Below are 18,592 nucleotides of genomic sequence, written 5' to 3'. Positions count from 1 at the left end.
CGCGCAGCCCCAGCTCCCGCCACCACGTCACCGCCGCGCGACCTGCCAGACAGCCGGAGCAAGCGCACCGGAACTGCGTCACCTGGGAGGCGGGCGGCACGCGCAGAGGGGGCGGAACCTGGAGGCCGCCTATCAAGGGCCCTTCCGCCCTGGAGCCTCGTTCCCACCGGTGGGGAAACTGGGGCCGGAATCAACTGAGTTAACCAAATCGGGCTCAATAAGGGAGACGGAGTCAGACTTTCACTTAACCGACGTTTACTGATTGGGCGGGGAGGGAAGCGAGGAGGGGCCGTCCGTGCAGAGACGGGTCACCGGAGGGGGAGTCCGCGCTGGGGCGGGGGGATACAGAGCTCCTGAGCCAGTGTCCTGGGCAGCCCCGTAGCCTAGCCCTCAGGACAGAGGCCTGGCGCAGAGGTGTGCTGGTGAATGGTTAACAACAGGCTCTTGGGGGACTAGTTGGTAGTGTCTTTTCTGGGGTGTAAATACTCCCACCCTGGCCGATTTAAAGCTACCAGGTCACAGCACGCAAGGAGGAGCTAGGAAGAGGTGCACAACTGCTTGACGCGGCTATGAGCTTGTTCAGGGCAACACCCCACTCCCCAGGACGTGAGCCCGTCTCCCCACAGAGCTCTAAGGCAGCTGTCGCCCAAGGCCCCAAGCATTCAGCCTGAGCCTGGCCCCCCAGCCTCACTGGCCACCTGCAGCATCTTCCACCGTGGCTCCAGCTGCCCTCTCAGCTGCATCAGGGCCTGCACGTCCTCTGGGGAGGCCATGGAGAAGGGACCCAGGCTGGGGGCTGCCTCTCCATGCAACACCCTGGCCAGGACCACCGCAAGCTGGGGTGTGGATTCCTGAGTCAGCAGCAGAGGTGGAAGCAGTGAGTTGCTGGTTTCTCCTCACTCCCACCCCACAGCAGGTCCACCCCTCCCAGCTCACCTCATCTACAAGGGCCAAGACTCGGCCCCCCGCTGGGCCCCGAAGCAGCGCAGCCAGGAGTGCAGCTTGGGGGTCCCGCAGGCCATGGGCGGGCCCCAGCGCCACCAGCACCAGGTCAGGCTGGAAGCTGTAGGCCAGGGGCAGCACCAGGGCCAGGACACAGCTCAGAAACCCTCCAGTCGTCTGTGGGAGGGACAGCAGCATAGCCCAACCCCTCATCCAGGGAACACCCCTCCAGCTGGCTCAGGCCACCCCACCTCCCAATCTCAGGTGGGCAGACACACCCACAGTCCCGCCAGGAAGGGCAGGTGAAAGCCAGGGGTCTGGCCCTCATGCCGATGCCAGTGAGCAGCAGCTGCCCTGCCCTGTGACACCACCACTCACCCCTGGCAGTGGCACAGAGACGTGGAACATGGACAGGGCAGCTGCCTCCTTGCCCCCAATGTTCAGCCATAGATTCCTCCTTCCAGGGGAGAGCAAGCATATGGATACATGAGCTTGTGTGTGAGATGCCGCCCACCATCGAGAGCCCGGACAGAAGAACAGCTCAGGGGCAGGGATGCTAAGACTGCTGACCCTCTGTGCTGGAGACCCTCCTGGCATTGCTCCCAGGGGCCCTTCTGCCAAACTCCAGCTGCGGAACGCCCCGCCCACCTGTCACCCCTGGGGATCCAGGGTGATGTGCCCACCTACATACTTGCAGAACTGGACATACCCGTGACCTGAGAGTCATACCCGTCATCCATGAGATCTGGGGGCCGATCCAGCTGCCCCACAGCCAGACAAAGCAGCCTGGAGGAAGAGTTGGCTCCTGGGTAAGCTGCATTCACCCCGCCTGGAGCCCATGCCCAGAGCCACTCCCACATGGCCAGCCAGGGCAGGGGGTGCCCATGGGCCCTGCCTCGTAGCCTCAGACCAGCCATGTGAGGCTTACCTCTGGGCTCCGTGGGACAGGCCACACCGAATGGCCACATCCAGGGTGGCAGCTGCAGCACAGGCTGGGGTGACTGCAATGCCACTGCTCACCTGTGAGGTGAATAACAGGTGGAGAGGGTAACTCCCAAACCAGGCAAACAGACCCATCTGCCCCTTCTTTTGGCCCGTGTCTACGTGGCTGTCACCTGTGCACTCTGAGGTCTAATTACTCCACTTCTGAAACTAAGATGCATAAAACTATAAATCATCCCCTTCACTTCTCTGCCAAAGGGCATTTCGTTGAGAGAACTGAGGGGGGGTGTTCCTGAACCCTGCCCCTGGAGGCTGTTTTGGGAAGGGTCCTGGGCACAAGGCAATGCTCATGTCCACATGGTTCTGTACCACCCAGCCCTCCCCTGGGCAGGCCACCTGTCGCAGGCAGGTCCTGGGCCCTGCCGCTGACTCCACGGCCACCCCCCAGCCCCTCCCCAGTGCCCTTACCTGCCCATCCAGGATCCTGTCCAAAAGGTACAGGACTTTCCCGAGTGCAGTGAGGGCCCTGTCCTGGGCCAGGGCCTCATGTGGCCTGTGGTGGACAAACCAGAAGGACACGAGGACACAGAATGACACACAGACCACAGGTGAGTCACACAGACACATGTGCAGACATGGTCCCGGGCTTCTCCCCAGGCCCACCCTGCCCACCTGGCCCAGGCCTGCGTCTCCTCCTGTGGGGCTGACCCCTCCTCACAGAGGACGTCAGAGGGCAGGGCCAGGGCAGCATCTGGCGCAGCCAAGGCAACAGCCGTGCGTACAGGGGGCGTGGGATTGAGGCGCGGCTGGTCCAGGAGGGAGCTCAGGGCAGCCACGTCCTGGGTCGCTGCTGCCTTGAATTCGGGCCTCCCGGTCAGCAGCAGAGACGAGGGCCTCCCCTCTGGGGAGTGGGAGCTGGGACTCAGTACAGGGGCCACACCTAGGGGGTGGTTCAGTGTCACAGCCACTGCACGAGAGCCTGCGGCACCATCCCACCCGCCGACCCAGGCCACGCTGACCTTGCTGCTGGAGGCTCATCCAGTGAGGGGCCTGGGCTACCCGGACACTCTGGATGGACTCCAGGGCGCTGCGAGGAGAAGTAGGATCAGTGAGGCCTGGTCTCCCACCCCTGGCCCTCCCCACCCTCCTCCGTCCTGCCCCCCGCACCTGCCATGCGGCACCATGGGCCCCAGCAGGGGCGGGGCAGGGTCGCCCAGCAGCGCTTGCACCATCATGCACACGGACTGGGAGAGTGACTCCAGGTGGTAGCCACCCTGGGATAAGGAGGGGGCAGAGACACGAAGGGCAGGGCTGTCAGGGGCCCAGGCAGGATGCCCTGCCCCACGAGGCAGGACCCCTCCAACCACATCTCAGGCTCCGGTGCATGCACCCTCCCAGCTCGCCACAATCACCTCCAGCACAGCGCAGACCCGGCCACCAGCCAGCACCTGCAGCAGCTGCGTGAGGTGGGCAAAGCACTCTGGCGTGGCCTGCATCTGTCCCTGCAACCAGAACCAGGTGTGATGAGGCCCTGGCCCCAGGACTCCAGAAGCCCTCCCCAGCCCGGCCAGGTCCTCACCTCGGGATCCCCGATGGCTGAGTCAAATCCCGCGGAGACTAGGACCAGCTCAGGGTTGAACTGCAGGCAGGGCCCAGTGGGGAGAGGCAGAAAAGAAGCTGGGGCTGAGGCAGAGGAGAGGCCCCTCCAGAGAGACCCTCCTCACCCCAGGGGCTCTGTTCCACTTTGGGCACCGCATCGCCCCCGCCCCCCTGCCACTGAGACCGCTTCCACCCCCCTCACGGTCACCTCAAAGGCCACAGGCAACAGCACGTGCAGGAAGGCGGCCACGTAGTCAGCATTTCCCATCCCGACCTGTGGCCAAGGGGCATCAGTGCTGGCCCTGCCAGGGAGGGCGGCGGGGTCCTCACCCCTGGGGCCTGGGCTCTGGGGGTGATCGTGGCACGACGCCCTGGGCTTGCACTCGGGGGAGGGGGGAATGTGGGCTGGGGGAGGGGCTCTGGGTGGGGGGCCCGGGGTGAGGGGCAGGCACCTGGTTCCAGGGCAGGTTGACAGTGAAGCCAAGGCCCGGGCCCTGCCCAACAGCGTCTGCATCCGACTCTCGGAGATAGGGCCAGAAGCGCCCGTGCTCATAGCGGTGCCAGGAGAAATAAAGGACGCTGCGACAGTCAGCCGGGGCCAGAGGGCAGGCCCCTCAGCCCCAGGGCTCCTTGCAGAAGCCTAACCGCACCCCACCGAGCACACAGCCACGTCTGCTCCCTCAGACTTTCCCAGGCCGGGCGGTGCTCATCCTGAAAAGTAGGGTCGCAGGGGAGGGTCTTGTCCCCACCCCCAGCTTACCTGGGGTCGTCCTCAAAGATATACTGGATGCCCTGGCCATGGTGGACATCCCAGTCAACGATGAGGATCCTGGGGACAGACAGCTCTGGGGTCACCGAGGGCAGGGCCTCCCACCTCCAGGCCAGGAGCCAGGCCCAGGATGGGAAGGAGCTGGGTGGGGTCCCTCAAAGGCCCCCTCCACCCCCTTCCCCTCTGGCCTGGGCCTCACCCTGCAGTCAGACGGGCACAAACCTGTGCAGCCCGTGCTGCCGCTGGGCATGTTTGGCCGCTATGGCCACGTTGTTGAACACGCAGAATCCATTGGCGGCAGCCCTCTGGCTATGGTGCCCAGGAGGCCTGGGGATGGGAGTGGGGTATGGGGCGTGTCAGCGTCATCCTGCGTCCTCACAGGGCTACCCACAGGTCGAGGCAGCCAGGGAAGGGGGCAGCTCTCACCTCACCAGGGCGAGCCCGTTGCGCACAGCTCCCGCCAGCACTGCATCCACCAGCTGCAGCGCCGCCCCCACAGCCAGCCGGGCACAGTGGAAGGTACTCTGCCAGGGCAAGGGTGCAGGTAAGCCCCCTGCCCACTACCCCTCACAGGCTCTACCAAGCCCTGTGCCAGGCTGCAGGGCACCAAGCACTGCGCAGAACTGGCTAGGCCAGTCCCGGGTGCCCGCAGCAGCAGCCAGAAGGGCACTGGCACACAGGAACATTGCCCGTGTGAACAGGCACGAGTACCCGGATGTGTGACTGGGTGGGTGGGTGTGTCCCCAGGGCACGCACCGGGTGGAAGTAGACGGCATCGTACTGTCCAGACAGGGTCTGGAGCTCCCCGGTGCCCAAGGCCTGGGTCCCCCGCACCAGGGCCACATACTCCGGGCTGCAAAGGGGTTAGGCAGGCAAGGCAGGGTCACCTGGAGGAGCAGGCGGAGGAGAAACGGGGTCTGGACCCCCAGTGGGACCACCCCCCTCACTGCTCCCTCACCCACCCATCCAACGGTGAAACTGAGGCTTGGGGGGTAGGCTCTGTTTGCCAGGCTCCAGCAGGCTGGGGCAGGCCCAGGTCCTGGACCACGGCTTCAGGGGCAGTGGGCCCACCCCAAGTCTGACCTGTGCACCAGGCCCAGTTCCGCCTCCGAGGCCTCCCGGGCTGCCAGCTGCAGACACCTTTGCTCCAGGCCACGCTGCTGCAGGCGTTCCAGGGCTGTGGTCAGGCGCTCCGGGCACTCGATCTCGCACTCGGGGCTGAACGGACAGAGAGCTCAGAGTCCAGAGCCCCTCCTCATCCCCCGCCTCTGCCTCTGCCAGGTCCCACTTACTCGTCCCAGAGCAGCCGGGCAGCTGTCATGTCCTCGTGGTACACAAGTGCGGTCCCCATGGCCTGACCGTGGTCACTCTGGGCCACTCAGGGTGGGCAGGACCCAAACACTACCACTCACAGGCAGGTGCGTGCACTGCCCGCCCCCCCTTGGCAGCCCCAGGGAGCAGCCCAACGCCTGGAGCACAGCCGGGGGCGCGGGCGCGGAGCCCGGACAGGAAGGAGGCCCCAGGTCCGGCTGGCGCCAGAGCGGGGCAGGGTTCGATAGGGTGGCTCGCGGGGCTTGGCTTCCGGCTTCCTCCAACTCGGACCTGGCATGGACCCGCCTCCGGCTGCCCCAAACCCCGCCCCGATGCAGCGGGGCGGGCCGAAGACTGGGCCCCTCGGGGCTCTGCCCACGCCGCCCTTCCCTCCAGCTGAGGCTCCACCTCCTACTCTCGCCGGAGCCGGGAGAGGGTCGCCGGCCTCGGCGCCCCTGCGTAAGTCGGAGGGGACTGGTGCGAGGACGGAGGGCCAGTATGCCCAGGCTCCTGCGGACCGTCACGGCGGCCCCACCTGCGTGCTATGAGCCGAGCCACGCGGGTCCGTGCCCCCCCTCCCCAAGCCTCCCCCAGGCCCACCCTGACCCCGCAGGCCACGGGTCAGACGCGTCAGTAGCCCATTGCGCCCAGCGCTGACCGAGGCCCCCCAGTAAGGGCTCAGGGAGGAGCTACGCGGGAAGGGTCGCGAGGCCGAGGGTCCTTAGGGGCAAGGCCACAAGGAGAGAGCCTCGACCGGGGACGGTAGTCGTGGCTTAGCCCGGCCTGGGCCGCAGCGCAGCGCTGCCCCCAAGGCTCAAGAAGGGAATGACAGTATCCGATTTAAGCTCCAGGAAGACCCCCGACCGAAGAGCGGACGAGTCGGAGGGTCAGGGTTATGGCAGAGAAGTTGGACAGGAGCGGCGCAGCGTCGGGGTAGGCAGGGCGGAGGCCAACAGAGGGAGTGTCTGGGCGAGGGATGAATGAGTGAGAGAACGAATAAAGCCAGTAAAGGAGGAGGCGCGGGCCCAGCCAAGACCAAGATGGCCAAAGAGGGAAGGAAACAGGGAGCCCCCGGCCTCAAACGGAGGGGATTTCTGGGGACTGAGCCGGGGTCGGGGGGGACCCCGCGGGTCTTTGGGGACGGAGACATGGGCGGAGTCTGGTCTTGGAGGCGGGGCCCGGGCGGACCCTTTTGAGGCAGGGCTTGGATGGGGGGCGGTTCCTGGGGGGTGGGGGGGGTCTGGGAAGGCGGGCATCTTCGAGGCGGGGCCGCCGCGGGTTGGGTCCCCGGTCTTGGAGGCGGAGCCCTGGAGGCGGGTCTCTTGGAGGCGGGACGTGAGCAGGGGCCCTGAAGTCTAGGAAGTGGGGCCCTGGGGCGGGCGTGCCCCAGTCCCGTTCTCTGGTCGCCCCGGCTGTTCGGGGGCGATTCCCCAAGGTGGGATGGATGCAGAGGGAGGCCTTGACAGGGCCCCGCTGCCCGCGGCAAGCAGCCCCGCGTGGATCGCCACCGTTCTGGCCAGGCTACCTGCTCGTGCGGGTAGCCGGCGGCCTGCGGGGCTCTGGGAAGACGTGCCCGCCCCTGAGCCAATCACGGCGGCTGGAAAACAGCGTGTTGATTGGCCGTCCTGGGCACGTGGCCGCGAAGGCGGGGCCTGCGCCAGACCGCCCCGCCTGGATCGCTGAGAGCCGGGGACCCGGGCGGGGCTCCGTCAGAGGCGCGGGAGGGCCCCTGGGCAGAGAAGGCAGGTACCTACTCTGGCAACTCGTCTGACCGTATTCGGCTGGACCAACTGGGTGCGTCCATCTGAGCCCCAGGCCCGGAGAAGGGTGACGGCCTGGCCCCGCTTTGGGCGCGCCTGCCGGGGGACAGGTGGGCGGAGCCAGGGCGGGCGCAGGAGCTCTAGAGTGGCCCCTGACCCAGCTGCCAGTCCTCGGAGACGTCGAATGGCCGGCAGAGGGCCCCGCGGGCTCGCCAATGGCGGTGGGGCATGGCCGGGGGAGGGGCAGGAAAAGGAGCACAGAAACCACCCTTCTAAGGCACAGACGTCTCAGAGACACCCGAGGTGCCTCGCGGCGTCTAGCGTGACCCACCCCCCCAAGAACCTGGCCTTGGAGAGTGTAGGGAGCCCAAACACCTGGGGCTGAGACCCGAATTGGACCCTAACCCCTCACCCCCATCAGGCCCTGCATCAGGCCCTGCCCTGGGTCTGCTCCAGGGTCTTAGTTTAGAGGAAGGCCACCCCACAAGAGGGGCAGGGCCAAGTCCTAACGTGGGGGGCTCCAGGCTTGGGGCTCACTGGCACAGGACAGGGGTGTAGGTGGGCACCAGCTTTGTGACCTGGGAGGGAGGAGGTGCCCAGGCCCAGTGGCTCAAGATGGGGCTGAGGCTCCCAGGCCAGCCCCCTTACTCCATACAAAAGCCTAAAGGTGGAGATCCAGCCCAGAAATAAGGAAGTGAAGCAGAGTGGGAGCTACAAAAGGGTTTATTTCCTCCAGCCGTGTGGCCATACCACGTGGCCAATGTGCATTTATAAGGGGGGTGGTACAGAAGCGTCCACACCAACGCCCCCAGGAGACATGTCCCTGAGTCAGTGCTCTGCACCCTCCCGTCCTTCCTCTTCAGCACAGTCCAGAGCAGGCAGGGTCAGAGACTAGGCTTTGACCCCAAACCCCATCCCACCCCACAGGTTCTGAGGCGTCTGCTGCTGCACCCTGCGGGAGGGGACCACTGCTCAGGGGGTCAGAGCCCAGCCCCAGGTCAGGTGGGCGTCCTGTCCAGAAAGTCCAGATGCTCCTCCAAGGTTAGGCTGAGGTGGGCTCTGAGAGCAGGGGAACAGGCTTCCAGAAGAGGCTCCATGGAACGAGGGGACTCCTGGGTTGCAAGCCCCAGCCAAGGTCCCAGTGGCAAACAGGATCTCCCTTCCAGGCCCAGGGGTATTCACAGGGCCGTCTCCTTGGAGACCTTGGCCCCCAGCTGTCGGGGAGGCTTGAAGCTGAGCACCTCTCTGTATGTGACGCCTGGGGCAGGATGAGAGGGACAGAGTCATGGGAGAAGAGGCCCATCACCTGTTAAGACAGCTCCACAGTGCACACCAAGGATGGACGCCAGTGACCAAGACGAAGCACTGGGCCCAGCTCACTGGTGCTCGCGGGGACCAGCGTTAAGTCCCATGAGATTCCACTTGGGGTGGGGGTGGAGAGCGGAGGCCCAGAGCACAGGCTGTTAGTCACTGAACTAGGGGGCCCGCCCGTCCCCCAAATTAACAGGGTCAGAGACCACCGCTGGGGTTCAGGCACCAGGTGGACTCCTTTGTCCCACATGTGCAAGTCCACCTGTGTCCATCCACAGGGACTGTCCACCCTGACAGGGCTCCTGTAACCCACACCCACAGCCTTGGCTCCACAGCCTGCCTCAGTGAACAGAGAACATCTGAGGAATGTAAACCAATGTGTTCACTTGAATGGAGTTGCTCAGGGTCCCACCAGGGCACACTGCAGCTTCTGGATCCAGAACATCTATGAAACGAGTATGGGGACTTCCCTGGTGGCACAGTGGTTGAGAATCCGCCTGCCAATGCAGGGGACATGGGTTTGACCTCTGGTCCAGGAAGATCCCACATGCTGCGGAGCAACAAAGCCCATGCGCCACAACTACTGAGCCTGCACTCTAGAGCCCGCAAGCCACAACTACTGAGCCCACGTGCCACAACTACTGAAGCCCACGCGCCTAGAGCCCAAGCTCTGCAACGAGAAGCCACCACAATGAGAAGCCCTCACAATGCAACAAAGAGTAGCCCCTGCTCGCCGCAACTAGAGAAAGCCTGCCCGCAGCAACTAAGACCCAACAACGAAGACCCATTGCAGCCAAAAATTAATTAATTAATAAACGAGTGTGGAATTGCCACCAACTGCCTGCAGCATCCAGCTTCCTCGCCGGTGCTCGTGTTTCCTGAACCTTGCCCAGAGCGAGCCGTCCCAAAGGAAGGGGGGTGCTGCCCCGCCTCCCCTCCGACCAGCCTGCAAGAGGACAGTTCCGCTCCACCTACCCCAGGGTGCCCACGCTCACCTGGCCACAGGAACGCGCGTTTGGGGGACCACTGGTACTCCACAAGCCCAGTTCAGGAAGGACTGTGCCTTTAGAGCAGGTGGTCTGTGTGGTTTGCCCAGCATACGGCACAGTTGTGTTGCTACCCCGCGAGGTGCCTCCCAGGCCCTCATCTAACCCTGGTGCAGGGGCCCATCCACACAGGGAAGGTTTGTATAGAGAGGTCCTTGCTGTAAAGCTGGCTTTTCCCGGGGAAACAGGAGGTGATGAGTTTGCATTCCTGACCAGGGGCTCAACCACAAACATACCACATGTCCGCCACGGTCTGTAGTAAAAAGCAAAAGCTCTTACTACAGTTTGTGGCGGAGACCGCAGAGAGGATCCTGTGGCCCATGGTTTTCGGTTTTCAGAACTTACAAGCACAAAACACAGCACAGATAAGGGCAGAGCCGCTGCTGGGACTCCCCGATGACCCTGAAGAATGTGGTTTGAGAAGCACAACCCGTCCAGCCCCACCTCTACCCCCCACATCCAGGACCGCGGCCCCAGGTCTGAGGCACAGCCAGAACGGGGTCTAGGACAGTGGCGACCAGTGCCACAGCTCCGTCGGTGCCCACTGCTGCCCTCAGACGTCCCTGCTCCCCCAGGCGGGTCCCGCAGCCACCAAGAGAAGATGCCTGCCATGCCAGAGTGGAGCTAGACAAGGCCCGTTCCAGCATGGAGCGTCAGGGCCCCAGCAGAGGGAGGCCCGGGGACTGGGCAGGCGTCCCTGAGCCCAGCCTCAGGCTGAGCAGGTGTCGGGAGCCCTCAGAGAAGAAGAGAGGGGCCCTCGGTTTCCAGGCCAATGCAAAGCCTGGAGATGCAGAGCACAGGTAGAGGGAGGTCTGAAGTGCTCAGTGGGGCTAGAGGGGACGGGCGAGGGGTAGTGAGGAAGGGGGAGGTGCTATGGACTGCCTGGAGTGGGCCTGATCCTGCTGGCAGGACGAGGGGTGTGCAACTGTCTAGGTAGGAGGGGTCCTGAAAGGGACACAGAGGCCAGAAGATTCAAGAGGTATGAGCAGAGGCCTGGGGGAGTGGGTGCTGAGGGTCTCCGGGGTAGCCCAGCCTCTGGCCTAGACGTGGGGAGGCACGCTGGCAGGCCTGGGGGCCGGGAGAGGCCAAGTGCTCAGGTCGCCTTGGCCCGGAAGCCCAGCTGCCCCCTGACCTCCACTGTGTTCCTCACCTAACCTGCATCCCAGGGTGGGGGGGACCCAGGACTCTGAGCCCTGGCCACCTGCAGGGGGCTGGTGGGGTCCAGCCACAGGCCCTGCCCAGAGCCCCCCACTCACGCTTCCACTCTTCCAGCGTGCGGTCCACGTCATCAAAGGATTCATCGTACTTTTGGGCTTTGGGCTCGTCCTCCGTGTCGTGCAGCGACTCGAAGTAGGGGTGGGTCAGCGCCTTGGCCGCCGTCACCCGCCGCTCCGCATCCAGCACGAGCATCTTCTCCAGGAGGTTCACGGCTGGGGGGGCGTCAGGCCAGGCTGAGGGGCGGGTCCCAGGCCCCGGTACCCACGTCACTGACCCCGTGCCCACCACAGCCCCACCCTACCCAGAGGGCTTGCGTTGGTCAGGATGGCGGCAAAATCCTTTTTCTCTAGCTCGGGGAGGCCGTTCATGTAGTTCTGAGCCTGTGTGGGAAGAAAGGGTGAGGCGCCGGCCCCCAGGCCCAGACCCAGGCCTCCAGCTCACGCCTGGCTCCCCAGTGACCTCGGCACTCTGCAGCCTCTGCACGAACTCGGCGGGAGGCGTCCCCGTCACCTTCATGATCTCCTTCAGCTGGTCCAGGTCTTGGCTGAGGTCAGGAGCACAGCGCGGGGCCAGAGGGCAGAGCTCACCTACCCACCCAGCCCGGGCGGTGCGCCTGGCCTGCCCCCCGCAGGTGTAGGGCAAGCCTCCCCCGCACCCAGCTCCAGGTGTAAGGCAAGCCTCCCCCGCACCCAGCTCCAGGTACAGGATACGGTCGCTGCCTTTGAAGAGCGTCTCCCCTGTGATCATCTCAGCCATGATGCAGCCCACTGACCAGATGTCCACTGAGACAGAAGCCCCTCCATCAGGGCTCTGTGGGCTGGGGAGCCGGGCACACACAGACGCAGGAGTGGGGGCGGCGGAGGGGGGCATGGGCCCAGGAGCCATCTAGCCTACCACGCCCTGCCCAGCCCCGGCCCAGCTCAGCAGCCTCCCCGCAGAGCAGCTCGGGGAACCTGGTGCCGCGTCTCCGGGCAGCGCCTCACCCGTCTGTGTGTAGTGCATCCAATTCAAGATGACCTCAGGCGCCCGGTACCACCGGGTCACCACGTACCCAGTCATCTCGCTATCTGCCTGCCGGGCCAGGCCAAAGTCCAGGATCTACAGCCAGAATCAGAAGGTGGGGCAAAGCGGTCCCTGGGGAGTGGGTGGGCCAGCCGTGGGCCAGAAGACCCCAAGGGCACTGGGCACACCGGGGCCTCCTGCCAAGCCTCTGGGGCCCGAGGTCGCAGCCAGGTACCCCTAAGCCTCCCTGCGGGTTCCTCCCCACAGCCAGTGCACCCAGCGCAACCGACTGTGCCTGCCCCCGACCCTTACAACAGGCACCCCGGGGGGGGTCTCCTGCCCCTGGACCTCCGCTCCCTGTGAACCGCCGGGCCCCAGCCAGCACTTTTGGGAAGGCCTGCTCAGCCCTGCCCTGGCTCGGGCATGGGGAGCTGGGGACACCGCCCGCCCTTCCCCTCAAGCAGGTATGCCCCCGTGCCACCCCACCCAGTGCCTCCCCAGGGCCCATCTGCCCATCAGCTGCTCGGCCACTGCCTGGATGGCTGTGGTCTGTCCCTCCGCCTGGGCCTGGGCCAGTCCACCTCCAGGCCTGAGGGCCAAGGGGCCAGTGGGCAGATGGGCAGGTGCGGGGGAGGCCCCAAGCCCCCAACCCAACACACACCTTGAGCTCACAGTCCTCGTTCACGGCCAGGTTGCCGGGCTTCAGGTCCTGGGGGCAGAAGAAAGGCGGCTGTGCAGCCCCGCCCGCCAGGGTGCAAGGGCAAGGGCCCGGGCAGCAACTGAATGTGGGAGCATCGGGCTAGGCCGGGCCACCCTGCAGCCCTTCCAGGAAGGGTGGAGGTGCACAGCCTCCGGGCTGTGGGCAGGCAGGGTGCCCCCTCGCGGGTGAGACAGGAAGCCCCAAAGGTGGAGCCCCTCGCACGCCCACAGCCAGGGGAAGCGCCCACCTTGGCTAGGACTCACCCTGTGGATGATGCCAGCAGCATGGATGTACTGTGGGGACACAGGGGTCAGCAGCAGTCAGTTCGCAGGAACGTCAGAGCCCCAGCCCCGCCTAGGGGGACCCCACCCACTCTGGCGGCACCCCAAGTCCCCACCTTCAGCCCCTTGAGCATCTGGTAGACGAGGAACTGGATTCGGTCCTCACTCAGCTTCTCGTGCTTCATGAGCTTCCCCAGGTCGGTGCCCATGAACGGCATCACCAGGTAACTGCGGGGTCAGGGAGGGGCCAGACAGCTGGGGTCACGCCCGTGGGCCTGGGCTCAGGCCCTGGAAGAGCCTGTCACCCTGCAGCACCCAGTCCCCACCCCCCACAGCACTGCACTGGGCTCTACCCTCCTACCACCCACCGGGCCCTGTGATGCCAGGCAGGTCGGGACTGCGCTTTGGGGACTCCTGGAGGGTGGCCTAGGGGCTGGGAGACCAAGGCTCATAGGCAGGGGCAGGGGCGTGAGAAAGGAGGGAAGTGCCTGTGGGCAGGGGTGTGACAGGACATCTGGGTCAGAGGAGCAGGCTGGGCAGGTGGACGGAGACACAGAGAGCAATGCTTAGCACCCCGCCAGCACGAGTCCTTGACCCCTGCCAGGTCAGGCAACGAGGAGCCTGTCCTGCCCCCCCCTTCCTGGGCCAGGCCCCTGGCTCTTGGCCAACAGGAGTGTGAGGCCACGGGTGGCCACCCGGGCAGGCACAGGGCAGCACTGGGTCCCCCCCAACCCGCCGGCAAAGGTCAGCAGCTCCAGTTACAGGCCACTCTTAGCGCCAGGGTTCCAGAGCACAGGACCCACTCACAAACCCTCAGGCACGAGGCTCACACCTCCGGCGCTGGAGGAGGAGGCCCAGATCCACCCAGTGGTACCAGCACCGTGGGTCCCGGGGGCATGTGGCAGGGGGTGGACTGCGGTGTGGTGAGCGGGTGGGCAGTGTGCACCTGACGCCCATCCAGGCTGCAAGGCAAGGCCTGCCTCAGGCGGCCCACCTGCCAACCCCAAAGCTGAAGTGGACACCCAAGAGCCACCCAACACCACCTGCTCTGCCCGGCCAGCCCCTGGCCGGCACTCACAAGTCTGTGAAATCATCCAGGGTCTCATTGGGTGTGAACACATCCAGCAGCCCAATTACCTGGGGAGGAGGCCAGAGCACCAGGTGGGCTGGGGACACAGATACAGCTGAGGGCACACCCTGCTCTGGGCAGGAAAGGCCCCGGCAGCTGTCCTGGTCTCCCCCCACTGCCCACAGGGCCCTGCTCTGCCCCCTGGCAGCTCAACCCTGCCCTGGCACACATGCCCATAAACAAGGGCTATTTTTGGATGGTGACAGCCGGGATCCTTTGGGGGAGGGGCAGCCCCAAGTCTGGGTCAGCTCCCAGCCATCCAAGGAGCTCCAGCCCCTTGGCCCTTCCTCCCCCTCTTCCTATCCCCACTGAAGACCCAGGAACAGTGTGGGGACAGCCAGTATCTAGCAGGCCTTTCCAGGGGCCGTGCCTCCGCCAGAGAGGCCCAGGCAGGCAGCCCTGTGAGCACACCGGCAGCCACAGCCGGCCCCGCAGCCCTCTGGTCGGGGCTGCTGGACAGCAGACGGGGAGCGTGACAACTGGCACCTGGGGCTTCTGGTGACAGGGCCTCCAGGGACCCCAGGAGGCCTGCACATCAGAGTGGCTGGAGGCACAGGTGGATGTGCTGGCAGGGGGACACCTGGCAGAGGCCACGTGAATGGTGGCCGGGCAGGACGCAGAACGCTCGGAGCGCTTGAGGAATACGGGGAGAGAGGCCAGGTGGCCGAGGACCAGGCCACGACGCAGCCAAAGAGAAGCCAAAGAAAACCCAAGCACACCCGCAGCACCTGGTGAAGGCTTGCTTTGATCCTAGAAGCTTTGGCAAAAGAGTTTAAATAGGTGTGATGCTGAACGTGTTCCCTGGCTACTATACGGGCACAAACTGGAGTGAGGTGACAGTGGACACGAGGTGCAGGGACAGCCACCATGGCCAGAGACATGGGTGGCGGGAGGAGAGAACAGTGGGACATCCAGAGAGAGGCCTGGAAGCAGGTGAGGCCCGGGCATCGGGAGGTTTTAGCAAGAATCCTGGAAGTTAAATGGGGGTCCACCAGGTTGGTGGAGACTTCTGGGCCTCTGCAGCACGGCGGGGGTGGGGGGGGGGGAGGAGGCCTGAAGTGGACACAGAAGGGGCAGGACTGGGACCTCAGCCTCTCAGAGCCTACTTCCTCCGGGAAGAGGGGTTTATGAAATGCAGCGCTGTTGGGAGGTGGCGGCACCCAGCTGCTGAGGGGCTGCTGCGGCTCAGGAGGTGGAGTGGGGTCAGGAAAGGAGCTGCAGGACGGGGGCCGGGTGGGGCGGCAGGGGGGTGCCTGGGAGAGGCTAAGTGCCCCTTCCAGGAAGACCGCTCCTCCCACCTGAAGTTCTCTCTCACCTCGGGGCTCCTGGCTGGAGGCAGGGTTTGGAGTGAGACCTGGAGGATCCCCTCGGCCTGGGCAAGTGGCTGTCCCCCGACCAGACCCTGGGCCGAGGAGCCAGATGGGGCTCCAGCAAGAAGCCAAAGAGCTAAGTCCTTCCCGGGACTGGCCCAGGCGGAGCGGACTAGACCCCGGGGAAGCAGCTCTCTTAGGACGAAGCGGGGCTCGGCCCTCACCACTGTGACCAGCCCCCCCCACCCGGGGACACTGCCTGACCCCTCGCCTCCGCCCGCCCCGCCACCCAGGGGAGCAGCCCAGGGACTGGGTAGGAGGGACCGGGTCTTCGGGGCACGGTTTGGGGGACGAAGGGAGATGAGCAGAGGTGAGATGATGGACGCGGTGCCCGGAGCTGGGGACCGCGCGACTCACGTTCTCATGGCGCATGTGCTTGAGCAGGCGCAGCTCGCGGTAGGCGCGCTTGGCGAACAGCTCGGACTGGAAGGGCCGGTACAGCTTCTTTATGGCCACCTTGGCGCCCGTGCGGCTGTCCACCGCCGAGCTGCGGGGCGCACCGCTTAGCGGGAGGCCCGGGCCACCAAGCCCCCGGCCACCCCGCCCGGCCTGTGCTCACCACACGGCGCCATAGGCGCCCGAGCCTACGGGCTGCAGGTCCTGGTACACGGCGCGTACCTCCCAGGCCGTCTTGGTCACCTCCTGGCGGTAAAAGCCCCTGCGGGCGGGCGGCGGAGAGCTCATGGCTGGCCGGGCACCGCCCCCGCCGCGGACCCCGCGGGCGCTTCGCCTCGAGGGCCGGGGACCCGGGATCCGTGAGACGCCCTGGCGCGCACCCCGGGCCACCGCCGCGCGGGCAGAGCCGGCTCCGCGCCGTCGCCGGGGCACCCCGCTGCCGGCTTTCGCGTCCGGGCTCTCCGGAGCCGCCGACCCCGGCCCGCGCCCAGCCCCCGCCCGGGTAGCGCGAGGCCCCTCCCCTGCGGGCGGACCAACCGGCCCCCGGGCCGCGCGCACGTGACGCCCCTTCCGCCCTTCTGCTCCTCCGGAAACATGAGGCGGCGGCTGCCGCCTGGGAAGCCGGAGGCTGGGGGAAGGAGAGCGCCGCTTGGCAGCTCTGTCCCATCCTAGACCCAGACGCGGCGCCCGAGACCCCGGCCCTCCTCCGCACTCGGGATGAACTACGCGGACCCGAGTGGAGGCTGTGTCAGCGAGGCCTCGTGGGGCTCGCGCCTCCTCCTCACGACCGCGCCCCCAGGGCACTGGCCCATCCTGGCAGCCTGAGCTCGTCGACTGCTACCCCCAACCGCAAATCACTGACCACCAGTCCCGCCCACTTCCAACTCCCCACCCCGCAGGACGACCTTCACCCTGGGGCTGACCCATCCACCCCCCAGTACGGGGTTCCCCGGCCCCTATCTTGCTTCCGTCCCCCTTTCCCAGTGAAGAAGTTGATTCTGTCTCCCAAACTCAGGCTGCCTACCAAGCCGGAAGCAGAGAGGGTGGGTCTTGTAGGTCCCCCTGGGCCCCTGTGCTCTGAAGGCTCTTCCTCACTGCACGTCCGGGTGGAGACTGCTCCAGAGATTTGCACGTCCCACTGCCTGTCCCACCCCTGCTCAGCTGAGGCCCTCAGGTTTGCTCTTCAAAGCCCAGCTCGAACCTCTCCACTCTCTCCAGGGAGGTGTGCCTGACCCCAGGGCTGAAGGGGGGCCCTACTGGGGCTCGCTCGGTGGGTGCCCCCTTACCCTTAGGTGGGGACATCATTTCAGGGGTCTGGCCCCATCCTGGACCAGATGCTGCTGGACGACAGCGCCCCCAGCCCTGTGACCCAGACCTGAGAGTGGGGTAATAAGATCCCCAGGGCCCCCCGCCCCGCCCTTTGTGCCTTGCGCCATGAGTCAGCAGCTCGGCAGCTCCGGCCTGGCCAGAGCAGCTTTACAGCCGGGCTGCGCGGTGATCTGATCGGGGTGCTCGGGAGTTGCAGGCTTGTCAGTGGGGGCAGCCTGGTGTCACTGGAGCCACAACCGCCCATCCCCGTGCCCTTCATGCCCTGGGCCGCCTGTGGCACTCCACCTGCCTCCTCCAGGAAGCCCCCAGCTGGCCCCCTTACTCCCTGTGATGGGGTCCAGAGCTCCTGCATCAGGCCAGACTCCCAGATGTGGCATGTCCCAGTTCTGCTCCCATCCCCCCCCCCAGGACTTGGCCCAGCCAGGTCTCCAGGGGTTCTCCAAGACCTGAGGGCCAGCACCCACACTGACCAGGCCTCTGCAGGCCCAGCTCCCAGATGATCCCCACCCCCACCCCCACCCCGAGGGCCTAGGGCAAAGGCGTAGAAGGTCCCCATCCTGGGGATATCCTGCTTTCCCAGCCTGAGCTGCAGTGAGCGGCAGGGGCTGGTCGCTCAGTGTGTGTCCCGAGGCTGAAGCAGCCCTCTTTCCCCTTAACCAGGAGGGAAAGGAAAGCTGCCTCCCTGACCCTGGGGAAGGGCAGGCCTTTGCTCCCAGAGACCTCAACACCCCCAACCCGCGTCCTCGTTGACCACTGAGTGAAGGGGCAGGTCTGGGTCTGGGCCAGATCCCGCCCAATGAAACTCTGAGGGCAGCGGGTTGACTGCTGGTGGCCATCATGCCCTGTCCACCTCAGACCCCACTGGCCCTCAGGGAGCAGGGAGGGTGAAGGTGGCTGCTCTGACCAGGGGCCAGCGGAATATGGCCACCCTCTCCAGGCAGTGGGGGCAGCGCGGGAGCAGAACCTAGAGCTGGAGACACAAGCCGGCTGAGAGGGGAACTTTATTGCGAAACCCTGGGGCAGGCACTTAGCATTCAGACCTCCCTGGTCCTGCGAGGTGAGAGGTCACCACCTGATAGACGCCTCTTGACGGAGGACCCACACCTCCCACACGCCTGGAGCAGGGCCCTGTCCCAGAGGTCGCTAGGTCAACTCCACTCCGGAAGGCGGGAAGAGGCCAAGGGCTGACCCACAGACTTGAGTGCCCCAGCGCCCAGCTGCAGGGCCAGAGGGTGGGCAGAGGTAGAGTGGGCATAGGTTTCTTCATCAGCTCTGGGCCAAGGTCCAGGATCCGGGTCCACATCGGCATGTGTGACCTCGAGGCTGGAGGCCCCCGTGCCTGCCAGCCCCCCAGCTGGCACAGTGCCCTCATGCCTCAGAACCCTGCTGCAGCCCTCACACCCAAGGAGCAGGGGGCTTTTGCTCACATGGCTGCCCACGGCCACCTGAGCCCCATGCATGCTGCCCAGCAGGATCTCAGCAATGCC

General features: G+C 65.7%; 2 protein-coding genes across 3 annotated transcripts; both read right to left on the bottom strand.

Moving 5' to 3' along the window:
* Positions 1-246: 246 nt before the first annotated feature.
* HDAC10 (histone deacetylase 10) lies at positions 247-5,840 on the bottom strand. Its single transcript, XM_065887008.1, has 19 exons — positions 5,545-5,840; positions 5,336-5,470; positions 5,009-5,105; positions 4,679-4,776; positions 4,475-4,579; positions 4,244-4,312; positions 3,936-4,062; positions 3,692-3,757; positions 3,464-3,523; positions 3,297-3,386; positions 3,052-3,158; positions 2,904-2,971; positions 2,557-2,824; positions 2,353-2,437; positions 1,871-1,962; positions 1,672-1,728; positions 1,321-1,399; positions 937-1,119; positions 247-851 (listed from the first exon to the last, which is right to left on the bottom strand). Exons 1-19 carry the CDS (start codon positions 5,601-5,603, stop codon positions 663-665), a joined length of 2,034 nt encoding a protein of 677 aa, XP_065743080.1. The 5' UTR covers positions 5,604-5,840; the 3' UTR covers positions 247-662.
* A 2,191-nt stretch (positions 5,841-8,031) lies between these two features.
* MAPK12 (mitogen-activated protein kinase 12) lies at positions 8,032-16,166 on the bottom strand. Of its 2 annotated transcripts, XM_065888322.1 has the most exons (12): positions 15,940-16,166; positions 15,738-15,867; positions 13,960-14,018; positions 12,998-13,109; positions 12,864-12,893; positions 12,562-12,609; positions 11,882-11,996; positions 11,609-11,680; positions 11,358-11,437; positions 11,200-11,278; positions 10,937-11,110; positions 8,032-8,581 (listed from the first exon to the last, which is right to left on the bottom strand). In XM_065888322.1, the coding sequence occupies exons 1-12, from the start codon at positions 16,062-16,064 to the stop codon at positions 8,502-8,504; spliced, it is 1,104 nt and encodes a 367-aa protein (XP_065744394.1). In that variant the 5' UTR covers positions 16,065-16,166; the 3' UTR covers positions 8,032-8,501. The 2 variants fall into 2 exon arrangements, with proteins under 2 accessions (XP_065744394.1, XP_065744395.1); XM_065888323.1 differs by lacking the exon at positions 12,864-12,893 and having other exon boundaries at positions 8,502-8,581; positions 15,940-16,064.
* Positions 16,167-18,592: the final 2,426 nt, after the last annotated feature.

The sequence above is a fragment of the Phocoena phocoena genome, chromosome 11 (genome assembly GCF_963924675.1).
Source record: "Phocoena phocoena chromosome 11, mPhoPho1.1, whole genome shotgun sequence".
Classification (NCBI taxonomy): domain Eukaryota; kingdom Metazoa; phylum Chordata; class Mammalia; order Artiodactyla; family Phocoenidae; genus Phocoena; species Phocoena phocoena.
Note: the sequence above shows the minus strand (reverse complement) of the source record. Positions and strands in the feature narration are given on the sequence as shown.

Bases quoted from the DNA above. Each gene is read 5' to 3' on its own strand.
- HDAC10 (XM_065887008.1), bottom strand. From the start codon at position 5,603: ATGGGGACCGCACTTGTGTACCACGAGGACATGACAGCTGCCCGGCTG. The intron at 2,438-2,556 runs GTGGGCAGGGTG...TGTCCACCACAG, and splicing joins GAGACGCAGGCCTGGGCCAG to GCCACATGAGGCCCTGGCCC. The intron at 852-936 runs GTGAGCTGGGAG...CTGCTGACTCAG, and splicing joins TCTTGGCCCTTGTAGATGAG to GAATCCACACCCCAGCTTGC.
- MAPK12 (XM_065888322.1), bottom strand. From the start codon at position 16,064: ATGAGCTCTCCGCCGCCCGCCCGCAGGGGCTTTTACCGCCAGGAGGTG. The intron at 15,868-15,939 runs GTGAGCACAGGC...TGCGCCCCGCAG, and splicing joins GGCGCCTATGGCGCCGTGTG to CTCGGCGGTGGACAGCCGCA. The intron at 8,582-10,936 runs GTGAGTGGGGGG...ATCCTGCCCCAG, and splicing joins CACGCTGGAAGAGTGGAAGC to GCGTCACATACAGAGAGGTG.